A 13,291-nucleotide genomic window follows, 5' to 3' on the forward strand; every position below is an offset into this window, starting at 1 on the left:
TTTCCACTTGGAACCAGTAGGTTTGCTAGACCTTGTTCATGGTTTCCTCCCATGTAAAGGTGGTGGAATTATTTGAGTCAAAATCAGAACGCGAGGTGTCTGTGGACACACCTCTGCCACACCTTCATTTGTTCGATCTCCACCCTAAACAAATAGCAGGTGAATATTGCTGAAGTTCAAGGTCAGAATACTTTTAGAGAGAAAAGTGCATAGGAAGGGAATGATGTTCCATTTACACACGCTTAACTTGGGTTGGAATTCCTCCCTAAGTGAATTCATAAAGTTTTTGGTGACAATAAGCTTTGAAATCAGCATATTTTGTGTTATGGTTGGCATATAATCACAAAACAAGTACTAGGGTAGTGAATTGATGTTAGCATCAGCTGTAAGTTAGCAAGGAAAGTTAGCCTACAAAGCTGGAAGCTACCGGTATCTTCTGGCATTGTAAAGTGTTCTACCCTGTATGGACATTGTTTTGTGAACATTAATGAACAATTTCAACATTTCTGCATGCCGTGTTGCGTTATTCAAGTGTGTTAAGTTTTGTGCAGAATGAGTGGGGAGCCAACATGTTTCAGCCCCGACTTCCAGTGCTCTAGAAATGAGTAAGTGGAGCAGGCAAGAAGCAAGGTGCACTCGCGCTATAAGGAGCATCGGCTCCAATGATAGACAGACTTGATTCTCTCAATCAGTATAGGACGCGAGACGTGAGACACATTTGACAGAAGTACCTAAAGTAAAACAAATTCTAGTACCTAAAGTAAAACAAATTCTAGTACCAAACCGTTTTTCATGTTCTAGTACTAAAAAAGTACAGAAGTTTTAGTGTACTGTGAAACACTACAATTTAGTGACTTGCTCCTGCAGGTTCATTGCTCTACAACATTTCCTCACACAAGAAGCAGCGCAGGTCCTAATCCAGGCACTTTTCATCTTCCGTCTGGACTAGTGCAACTCTCTGTTGGCTCGGCTCCCTGCTTGTGCCATCAAACCTCTGGAATGTATCCAGAATGCCACAGCCCACCTCGTGTTCAACATTCCCAAGTTCGCCCATATCAAACCTTACCTCTTCAACTAGTATCTTAAGTAAGACATCTGTAATACAATTGCACAGAGGGTTCTACATCAGTGGAGGCGCATCAGAGGAGGAAGCGGAGGACCATCCTCAGTGAATTTCAAAAATGTTTAAATACTTAAATATAGCACCATGGTGTAGCCAGATGAAAGCTAGTTTCCATCCTCCTCTGGTTACAATGACTTCAATACAAAACCTATGAGGCTCATGGTTCTCACCCCCTTCCATAGACTTACACAGTAATTATGACAACGTTCAGAGGACGTTCTCCAACATGAACAAACATATTATCCAACCAACCAATAATTAATCTAGTATTGAAAGCAGAAGCTACAGCTAGCTAGCACAGCAGTGCATAAAACATGGTGTGTAGTTGACTCAAAGAGAGAGAAAGACAATAGTTGAACAGTTTTGAACAAATGTATTTTTTTTAATGAATGAGAAGCAAGAGAGAGAGAAAGAGAGAGAGCTATATTTCTTTTGTTTCACTTTCACTTAGCTAGTGAATGCAGCTAGCTAGTTTAGCCTACTCAAACACCCGGCTTAAACAGAGAGGGATGCTATGTTATCTAGCTGGCTATGGCTGTCCAACACTGGAACTCTTCCAAGTCAACGTAAGCTTTTACCACCAGGTAAAACCACCAGTGTAACGGCTAAACTGCTGTACTGCATGATTGCAGCGGGTTTACTAACGCGTTAGTTATAGTAGCTATGTTGACTTTAGCTAATATGGTGACAACGATGTACGCTGAGTGTAGCGGTTAGCAGTTATGATAGGAAAGTTTGGCTTGGAAAGGTTTTTTCACCTGATCACAGAAATCTGAAGCGAAAAGGTGAGAGGAGGAGAACACGTAGATGTGAGAAGGAATTACACAATGAGCAAAATGTTAATGCTGTTTTTATGTGGCTGCTTTGAAAGTGAACTGTGTTTGCGTGTGATCAGGGGTGTATTCATTCCGCCGATTCTGTTGAAAATATTTCTTAAAAGGAAGCAAACGGAATGAAACGGGGATAAACATACATGAGTTTGTCCAATAGAAACTCTCGTTTGCAACTGTTGGACTAATGATTATACCCTAAATCATCAAGATGCAGGCAAGAGTGTGCAAGGCGGTATTGAATGTGTCACTGTCTGTCACCTTGATTACTAAAATATTTATTTCGACGTGTGCACCTACATTGTAAACTTTCATTCATAGGCTAGGTTGTAGCAACCTCGTGATGGGTATAGGGAAAGTTTGAGTATCATGTAGTCGCCTAAACCTATCGATGTTACATTGAGCTGGGTGAATGGAATATGAATGACAATATGCTGTAATAGAAATAAGGCCATGCTCATAAAAAAAATAATCATCCTCCCTCATATGTCACCAACCACCATTGTTCTACATGGAATCCAATAAGGTTTTACCTGGAACCAAAAAGGATTCTCCTATGGGGACAGCCGAAGAACACTTTTTTCTAGGAGTGTAGTGCTCCTGCTCCTAGGTCAGGGTTTCCGAAACTATTTGTAACGTGACATAAGGTAATGTAACACATCATACTAACTAGCGGTGTAAGTAAAATATCCTACATATAGTTCTGATTTTAGGCTGGCCGTACAGACTGCACGCACATGATAATAATATGGTGCCGAAGAGGATGGCTGACATTTTACATGCTCCTAACCAACTGTGCCATTTTATATTCGTTTTTTTGCGTTGTTTGTAACTTATTTTGTACATAATGTTAAAAAGAACTTCTGGACATCCGAACAGCAATTACTCACCTCGAACTGGAAGAAGCTTTTTCCTTTAACGAGCAGGATATACTGCTTTCCCGGGAACAGGCCCAAATCCCGTCATTTGCGTGAAGAAAAGACGGAGGAAACGGGGGCGCAGGTCGGGCTTCCTTCTGAGTATACGTAGGCGAGCGAGTAAACTCCCAGTGCCATCCATTCTACTGGCTAACGTGCAATCAATGAAAAATAAATTGATTGATGACCTACGATTAAGATTATCCTACCAACCGGACATTAAAAACTGTAATATCTTATGTTTCACTGAGTCATGGCTGAACGACGACACGGATAATATAGAACTGGCGGGATGCACCGGCAGAACAGAGAAGCTATGTCTGGTAAGACGAGGGGTGGGGGTGTGTGTCTATTTGTCAATAACAGCTGATGCGCGATGTCTAATATTAAAGAAGTCTCGAGGTTTTGCTTGCCTGAGGAAGAGTACCTTAGTGTGGCCTACAGCTTATCATATCTACCAAGAGAGTTTTCATCTACATTGTTCGTAGCCATCTATTCACCACCACAGACCAATGCTGGCGCTAAGACCGCACTCAACCAACTTTATAAGATCATAAGCAAAGAAGAAAATGCTCATCCAGAAGCGGGGCACCTAGTGGCTGGGGACATTAATGCAGTTTTACCAAATTTTTACCAGCATGTCACATGTGCAACCAGAAGAAAAAAAACACTAGACCACCTTTACTCCACACACAGAGATGCATACAAGGTTCTCCCCCACCCTCCTTTTGGCAAATCTGACAATTCTATCCTCCTGATTCTTGCTTACAAGCAAAAACTAAAGCAGGAAGTACCAGTGACTCGCTCAATACGGAAGTGACACAGATGCTACGCTACAGGACTAGACTAGCACAGACTGGAATATGTTCCGGGATTCATCCAATGGCATTGAGGAATATACCACCTCAGTCATCGGCTTCATCAATAAGGGCATCGATGACATCGTCCCACAGTGACCATACGTACATATCCCAACCAGGATTACAGGTAACATCCGCATCGAGCTAAAGGCTAGAGCTGCCGCTTTCAAGGAGCGAGACACTAATCCAGACGCTTATAAGAAATCCCGCTATGCCCTCAGACGAACAATCAAACGAGCAAAGCGTCAATACAGGATTAAGATTGAATCCTACTACACCGGCTCTGATGCTCGTCGGATGTGGCAGGGCTTGAAAACTATAATGGACTACAAAGGGAAACCCAGACGTGAGGTGCCCAGTGACACGAGCCTACCAGATGAGCTAAATGCCTTTTATGCTCGCTTCGAAGCAAGCAACACTGAGGCATGCACAAGAGTACCAGCTGTTCTGGAGGACTGTGTGATAACCCTCTCGGTAGCCGTTGTGAGCAAGACCTTTAAACAGATCAACATTCACAAAGCTGCAGGGCTAGATGGATTGCCAGGATGTGTACTCAAAACATGACCGGTGTAAGGGTTTTCCTGTGGTGAAGTAGAGGCGGACCAAAACGCAGCGTGGTTATATTGATTCATGTTTAATAAAAAAACGATAAACACGAACACTACAAAACAATAAACGTGGAAAACCAAAAACAGCCCTATCTGGTGCAAAACACAGAGACAGGAACAATCATCCACAAACACACAGTGAAACCCAGGCTACCTAAGTATGATTCTCAATCAGAGACAACTAATGACACCTGCCTCTGATTGAGAACCATACTAGGCCGAAACATAGAAATACCCAAAACCTAGAAAAACAAACAGACTGCCCACCCAACTCACGCCTTGACCATACTAAATAAATACAAAACAAAGGAAATAAAGGTCAGAACGTGACACCCGGACCAACTGGCAAGTGTCTTCACTGACATTTTCAACCTTTCCCTGACCAAGTCTGTAATACCAACATGTTTCAAGCAGACCACCATAGTCCCTGTGCCCAAGGAAGCGAAGGTAACCTGCCTAAATTATTACCGCCCCCTAGAACTCACGTCAGTAGCCATGAAGTGTTTTGAATGGCTGATCATGGCTCACATCAACAGCATCCTCCCAGATACCCTAGACCCACTCCAATTCGCATACCGCCCCAACAGCTTCACAAATGACGCTATCTCAATCACACTCCACACTGCCTTTCACACCTGGACAAATGGAACACCTATGTGAGAATGCTGTTCATTGACTACAGCTCAGTGTTCAACACCATAGTTCCCGCGAATCTCATCACTAAGCTAAGGACCCTGGGACTAAACACCTCCCTCTGCAACTGGATCCTGGACTTCCTGATGGGCTGCCCCCAGGTGGTAACGGTAGGCAACAACACAAGACAGTCGTGAAGAGGGCATGACAAAACCTCTTCCCCCTCAGGAGACTTAAAAGATTTGGCATGGGTCCCCAGATCCTCAAAAGGTTCTACAGCTGGACCATCGAGAGCATCCTGACCGGTTGCATCACCCACAGGGTATGGCAACTGCTCGGCATTTGACTGTAAGGCGCTACAGAGGGTAGTGTGTATGGCTCGGTACATCACTTTGGCCAAGCTTCCTGCCATCCAGGACCTATAAAATAGGCGATGTCAGAGGAAAGCCCATAAAATTGTCATAGACTCCAGTCACCCAAGTCATAGACTGTTTCCTCTGCTACCGCACGGCAAACGGTACTGGAACAACTCGTCTAGGACCAAAAGGCTCCTTAAGAGCTTCTACCCCCAAGCCATAAGACTGCTGAATAATTTATCAAATTGCCATCAGACTGTTTACATTGTGCTTGTGCACTGCGCACACTGACTCGGTACCCCCTGTATATAGCTATTGTGTTACTTTATTATACTTTTTTACTTTAGTTATTTGGTAAATATTTTCTTAACTCTTCTTGAACTGCACTGTTGGTTAAGGGCTTGTAAGTAAGTGTTTCACGGTAAGGTCTACACTTGTTGTAATCTGATACAGTCACGGGGAGATGCCAGGCAGGTATGCATGAGAGCGTGTCTGTACAATACATGGCCTGTATATGACATATTACAGTCAGTGACGTGTCCTTCATTCTAATCTACAGTACACCATTACTGCGCATAACCAGACTCCTGATTTCCTGTAAACCCTACCCCGACTGTTGAAGAGAAGTACAGTTCAGCATTTGAACTCTTCAGCGCTCCAGGCTTCACACATGCCTTAACTCCAGGATTCTAATTTACATTGGGATTTAAACTGTTAGAGATACTGAACTACTATTCTGACTCAAAACGGTGACTTTCCAGAAGCTGAAACAGTAATGTAGGTAAACGTCTGACTTGATATCTACTATAACTGCACTGTAATCAGTCTGTCATTGGTAAAAGTACAGCCACATAAAAGCTAACTAATGTTTTTTTTCTGTCTTACAGAAGTTCTGCTTTCCTGTAACTTCACCTTTCTGGAGGTGTTTCACCAAACTCAATTACCAAAGGGCTGTTTGTGACCTTCACTCTCCCGAACACAACACCGGGATTCTTATGTACAAAGTTAGAATTAACGGCTAAAGTGTACTGCCAGTAGTGCTGTTGCTGTATCTGGTGTTCTACGATGACAACATCTATTCCTGTCCCTAAGCTGCTGATGGACATTCTGGAAGAGCTGGGTGAAAATGACCTGAAAAGATTTCAGTGGTACATGATTCAGAACAAGTTTGAAAGCTGTCCCTCCATCCCATCAAGTCAACTGCAGAATGCAAAGAAGGAGGAAACAGTGGATATGCTGGTGCGGACCTATGGAGAGAATATGGCTGTGGATGTCACACTGGATATCCTACGTAGAATGAAAAACAATCATCTTGCTGACCAGTTAACTGAAGGTAGCTAGTGGTATATGAAATAAATCAATATTCATGACCACATTGTATTGATTATTTCCACCTTTTGTAATTCTGGGTCCAATCTTAGTGCTCATTTCAAAGGTGAAACTAAAACATTTCATTTCAGCTTGGAAGGAGCGTATAAAGATCTCTCCGTCAGTGGCACCATCTGAGAAAATGGCTTCCAGATCGTCTCTCCCAGAGGAGGATCTCTCTTGTCCTGTGTGTGGTGAAATCTTTGAGCGTCCTCTCATCCTGTCCTGTAGCCACAGCTTCTGTAAAGAATGTCTGGAGAAGACCTGGAAAAAGACCACATCTCGGGACTGTCCACTTTGCAGGAGCACATCTTCGATGGAATTACCTAACCTGGCTTTGAAGAACTTGTGTGAGTCCTTCTTACAGAAGACTGAAAAGAGAGCTCATACGAGTTTGGTAAGTCCTTTATGTTGGCATCAGGATCTAAGGAGCTCTGCAGTGTTCATAGTTAAAGATTCAAGCTCTTCTGTGCAGCTGCAGGAACACACAATTTGATTAATGTGTTCACAGGACAGCTATAGTTCTGGAACTTGAACTATTTTCAAAATACCTCTACTGCAGCAAGGTATATTCTTAATGTAACAAACTCTCGCAGGGTGACACCAAGAGCCAAGTTAATTAGCCATCATCTAACAATAACCTATGTAATTAGATATATTCATGAAAAATATTAGTACATTTTACCTCAGTAAAGAAGTTAGTAAGGTTGTTCCAAAAATGCAGTGGATTTTGAAAAGTGTAACTTGGTCAAAAAGAAATATGTCATAAAGAACACATTTCAAGAGGTTAAATAAAAAAAGAATATAGTAAGTGCCTATTAAGTGCCAAATAAAGTATAAGGTTGACCGTAACAGGGTGTCATGTCCTGACCTTATTTTCTATGGTAGAGTAGCTCAGGGCGTGACTGGGGGTTAGTGTAGTTTATTATTTATTATGTGGGGGTTCTAGTTTTGTTTTTCCTATGTTGGGGATTTTGTATGTTTCCCAATTAGAGGCAGCTGGTAATCGTTGTCTCTAATTGGAGATCATATTTAGGTAGCTTTTTTTACACCTGTGATATGTGGGATATTGTGTATGTTAGCACGCCATTGTCGTCACATTTTGTTTATTGTGCGGTTCACTTACTTTAAATAAAAAAGACGTGGAACCCAGATCACGCTGCACGTTGGTCCGAGTGTGCTTCCAACGCTGGTGACACAGGGTTGATGATTTCATCTTAAATCAGCCATAAATCCCGTTGTGAAATGGGGAATGGAAGCTTGTTGTGTGCAACAGGGAGTGGCAATTGAATGCAAGCTTTAAAAAATTATAGATATTGTTAAAATATTTCTAGCCTGTCTATGAGTAACAGGGTTGACGTGTTATGATCGACCCACTCAGTTTAACTCCAGAAAACACCAACAAATTGCCAAAAAGCATAGAACCAGCTCACCAGGTTTTACACTATGATTTTAATATTAGAAGTCTGTTTCTTTTGAATAAAAAAAAGGAACAGTTTCACCATATTAAAATGAGAGTTCAGTTCACATAACAGGGTTGACCTTAAAATGACCTTAAAATGAGGGACATACGTTAACGATATACTATTCACATCAAATAAAAAAAAATTATCTTCAGAAATGACTTGGTCAAAGCAACAAAATAACTAGGGCTTTACAATGATGGTGCAAAGTGTGGGGTTAAGTGGGTAAAAATCTTCCTTGAAGTCAAGGGTGCCCGGAGGGACAAGTCAAAATGCTGCATTTTGGCACTTCAGCAAGTCTTTATTCTTCTAAAAAAAACAGATTTATTGAATAATCCATATGGTCTATATTAAAGAGCACTTCAATTCATATACAGATGTAGGAAATTCATTTGATCACTCTTTTGTTGCCGAGACTTTTCCTGCACTAAAGAAAATGCAAACTTGTAGTGTATTTGAGTTTTAAAAAGGCTTCTGAAGATTGTCATTTCAACTTTGAAATTTCAGACTTGATTTGCCCTAATGGAAAATGTATCAACCCCTACAAAAATGTATATTTAATTATGATTTACATTTCCTATTTTCCTGCTAAAACAAAATGGCTCAAATGAAGATCCTACATCTGTAACAGGCTTATAAAATTCAATATTGGTCCACAATTTCTACTTAAATTATCAAAGGGATGCAAAAGGCACTATTTTCATGGAATGACTCAGTAGAGTTTAAGGTTACAGCTGAGTAATGCAGTTAGACTGCTCTCTCTCCAGTAAAATGAGTTTCTTTCAATGAGGTTATGTCCTATTCCAGGATGAAGTCTCATTCCAGACTGGCCTAAAGCCCCTTGAGGAGAAGCTGAAGGACTAAGAAAATTCAACAAATCTGTGCTCAAACAACTAAACACATTAAGGTGAGTACAAGTCAAACAAGGTTGCAGCAATAATGGACTTCACTTGTGAGAGCTATTCCTCTCACTGTTTTCAGAGCCAGGCCCGGAACACAGAGAGGCAGATTGAGGAGGAGTTTGAGAAGCTTTACCAGTTTCTACGACAGGAAGAGAAGGCCAGGATAGCTGCAGTGGGGGAGGAAGAGCAGCAGAAGATTCAGATGATGAAGAAGATTGAAGAGATGACCAGGGGTACATTATCACTTTCAGACACAATCAGAGATATAGAGGAGCTGCGAACTGAAGACATCTCATTGGTGCAGGTAAGAACTTCTCTCTTTCAGACACATAATGTAATATGTTGTTTTTTTTAACATAGATTCTAAATACATTCCACAGAAATATACATGAATTACATTGTTGATCACATTGATAAGTATGCCGTTCTTGTATTCATCTGCAGAACTACAAGGCCATGATAGAAAAGTAAGTGATATGCCTCCTCTCTTCTCTCTGGTTCTGAACCCAACCCCAAAGCATCACTGACTCCTGAATGTTTTCCCAGGACCCAGCGCACACTGCCCAATCCAAAGTTCCTCTCAGGAGCACTGATAAATGTAGCCAAACACCTGGGCAACCTGCAGTTCAGAATCTGGGAGAAGATGCAGGGGATCATCAAACACAGTGAGTACTGCACAATATAATAAATCAATTAATATGGTAAGTACTTTCATAATACATTATTGATCGTTTATTTTGAAGGGGTTGGGCAGTTCCACATCGTACATATTTATATTGGATAGGATAGAAAGGTTAAGATATAAGGGAGAGTTCTGAAATAGCCTAGGCCGAATTCGAACCCATGCTGCTGCTATATACAGTGCCTTGCGAAAGTATTCGGCCCCCTTGAACTTTGCGACCTTTTGCCACATTTCAGGCTTCAAACATAAAGATTTAAAACTATTTTTTTGTGAAGAATCAACAACAAGTGGGACATAATCATGAAGTGGAACGACATTTATTGGATATTTCAAACTTTTTTAACAAATCAAAAACTGAAAAATTGGGTGTGCAAAATTATTCAGCCCCTTTACTTTCAGTGCAGCAAACTCTCTCCAGAAGTTCAGTGAGGATCTCTGAATGATCCAATGTTGACCTAAATGACTAATGATGATAAATACAATCCACCTGTGTGTAATCAAATCTCCGTATAAATGCACCTGCACTGTGATAGTCTCAGAGGTCCGTTAAAAGCGCAGAGAGCATCATGAAGAACAAGGAACACACCAGGCAGGTCCGAGATACTGTTGTGAAGAAGTTTAAAGCCGGATTTGGATACAAAAATATTTCCCAAGCTTTAAACATCCCAAGGAGCACTGTGCAAGCGATAATATTGAAATGGAAGGAGTATCAGACCACTGCAAATCTACCAAGACCTGGCCGTCCCTCTAAACTTTCAGCTCATACAAGGAGAAGACTGATCAGAGATGCAGCCAAGAGGCCCATGATCACTCTGGATGAACTGCAGAGATCTACAGCTGAGGTGGGAGACTCTGTCCATAGGACAACAATCAGTCGTATATTGCACAAATCTGGCCTTTATGGAAGAGTGGCAAGAAGAAAGCCATTTCTTAAAGATATCCATAAAAAGTGTAGTTTAAAGTTTGCCACAAGCCACCTGGGAGACACACCAAACATGTGGAAGAAGGTGCTCTGGTCAGATGAAACCAAAATTGAACTTTTTGGCAACAATGCAAAACGTTATGTTTGGCGTAAAAGCAACACAGCTGAACACACCATCCCTACTGTCAAACATGGTGGTGGCAGCATCATGGTTTGGGCCTGCTTTTCTTCAGCAGGGACAGGGAAGATGGTTAAAATTGATGGGAAGATGGATGGAGCCAAATACAGGACCATTCTGGAAGAAAACCTGATGGAGTCTGCAAAAGACCTGAGACTGGGACGGAGATTTGTCTTCCAACAAGACAATGATCCAAAACATAAAGCAAAATCTACAATGGAATGGTTCAAAAATAAACATATCCAAGTGTTAGAATGGCCAAGTCAAAGTCCAGACCTGAATCCAATCGAGAATCTGTGGAAAGAACTGAAAACTGCTGTTCACAAATGCTCTCCATCCAACCTCACTGAGCTCGAGCTGTTTTGCAAGGAGGAATGGGAAAAAATGTCAGTCTCTCGATGTGCAAAACTGATAGAGACATACCCCAAGCGACTTACAGCTGTAATCGCAGCAAAAGGTGGCGCTACAAAGTATTAACTTAAGGGGGCTGAATAATTTTGCACGCCCAATTTTTCAGTTTTTGATTTGTTAAAAAAGTTTGAAATATCCAATAAATGTCGTTCCACTTCATGATTGTGTCCCACTTGTTGTTGATTCTTCACAAATAAATACAGTTTTATATCTTTATGTTTGAAGCCTGAAATGTGGCAAAAGGTCGCAAAGTTCAAGGGGGCCGAATACTTTCGCAAGGCACTGTATGTATTTCTGAGGCTTAGACCACTAGAACAACCCAGGTCACAAATTATTGATTGTTTTATATTATATTCTCTAACCAACAGAATGTCTGTCTTTTGTCTTACAGCTCCCGTGATTCTGGACCCCAACACTGCCGCCCCTTGGCTTTCTCTGTCTGACGATCTGACCAGTGTGAGTCAAAAATGGCAGCAGCAACCTATGAACCTAGAAAGGTTTGAGAATTATCAAATTGTACTGGGCTCTGAAGGGTTCAGCTCAGGAAAGCACAGCTGGGAGGTGGAGGTGGGGGACCATCCTCTCTGGGATATGGGTGTGGCCGAAGAGTCCATCGAGAGGAAGAAAAATCTGACTGTCACCAGAATGTGGAATCTGGGCTATTTGGTTGAGGAACAGCAAGTACATAGCAGGAGTAGGTGGGATCCTCCCTCTGCAGAGGAGACCGCAGAGGATCAAAGTGCAGCTGGACTATGACAGTGGGGAGGTATCTTTCTACGACTCCAAATATATGACTCACATCTACACTTATAAAGACATTAAATTTAAAGAGAGGATGTACCCATACTGTATGGTTGGACCCAGTAGTAATGCCACCAACCCTGATATAAAGATCTGCCAATCAGAGGTGTCTCTGACAATATTATCTCAGTGAGGTGTGTGTTTCTGTGTGTCTTTGTGTGTGTGAATTATTAACTTTCATAATGATGGTGATTATGTCTTGAAAATGAAATCAGATGAGAGATTAATCTGTTCATCTCTGTTAGTGTGTCAAGTGAAATAATGTGTGTGTGATTCTAGTTTCTCACAATAATGGTCAACTGGTATAATTTCTACTCTTTTAAATTCTGTATAATAGTGTATTGTGTTGTGGTTGGGGGGTAGGGGGGGGCTATTTTATTTTATCCACCTGTTGACTTTGTATTTGAATTATTCTACATCCATTTTTGAATTTATAAGTAAATTATATTTACCCATTGATTGTTGAAGAATATACTGTATGTTATAAATGCCTCATGAGCTTAGTACAACTGTCAAACCCCATCAGAACCCTTATCAAACTGTATTTGTCACATGCTTCATAGACAACCTGTGTAGACTAACAGTGAAATGCTTACTGATGGGTCCTTTACCATCAATGCAGTTAGATAAGATAAGAAATAGTGAGAAAATCTAATAAAAATGTGAAATAGTGACATGAGGAATAAATACAAAGTGAATAAAAATAAAGAGTATAAATAACATGGCTATATACAGGGAGTAGAATAGCACAGAGTACAGGGAGTACCAGCACCAAGTTGTGCAAGGATACGAGGTAATTGAGGTAGCTGCTGTATGTACTGTACATTTAGGTAGAGGTAAAGTGACTAGGCAACAGGAAAGATAATAGACAGTAGAAGCAGCATAAGTGTCACGCCCTGGCCATAGAGGCTTTTTATTCTCTATTTTGGTTAGGCCATGGTGTGACTAGGGTGGGCATTCTATGTCCTTTTTTCTATGTTTTGTATTTATATGTCTTGGCCTGGTATGGTTCTCAATCAGGGACAGCTGTCTATCGTTGTCTCTGATTGAGAACCATACTTAAGTACCCTTTTCCCCCACCTGTTTTGTGGGAAGTTAAGTTTGTCTTTGTTCAGGGCACATAGCCCAAAGCTTCACGGTTTGGTTTATGTTCTTCATTTGTCAGCATCATTTTGAATAAAGAAAAAATGTACACTTACCATGCTGCACCTTGGTCCAGTCCTTCAGCCAGCCGTAA

The 13,291-nt window shown here is 41.3% G+C and overlaps 1 protein-coding gene across 1 annotated transcript; it reads left to right on the forward strand.

The window, feature by feature from the left end:
* The first annotated feature begins 5,933 nt into the window (after positions 1 to 5,933).
* On the forward strand, positions 5,934 to 13,246 carry LOC110535619 (zinc-binding protein A33). Its single transcript, XM_021620728.3, is given in 10 exon segments — positions 5,934 to 6,104; positions 6,215 to 6,660; positions 6,788 to 7,092; positions 8,966 to 9,015; positions 9,017 to 9,065; positions 9,140 to 9,364; positions 9,505 to 9,527; positions 9,607 to 9,725; positions 11,645 to 11,886; positions 11,888 to 13,246. Coding segments are annotated over 9 exon segments (1,581 nt in total). The 5' UTR covers positions 5,934 to 6,104; positions 6,215 to 6,392; the 3' UTR covers positions 12,188 to 13,246.
* The last annotated feature ends 45 nt before the right edge of the window (positions 13,247 to 13,291 follow it).

This window comes from Oncorhynchus mykiss, chromosome 11 (genome assembly GCF_057628025.1).
Source record: "Oncorhynchus mykiss isolate SJ-2025 chromosome 11, ASM5762802v1, whole genome shotgun sequence".
Classification (NCBI taxonomy): Eukaryota; Metazoa; Chordata; class Actinopteri; order Salmoniformes; family Salmonidae; genus Oncorhynchus; species Oncorhynchus mykiss.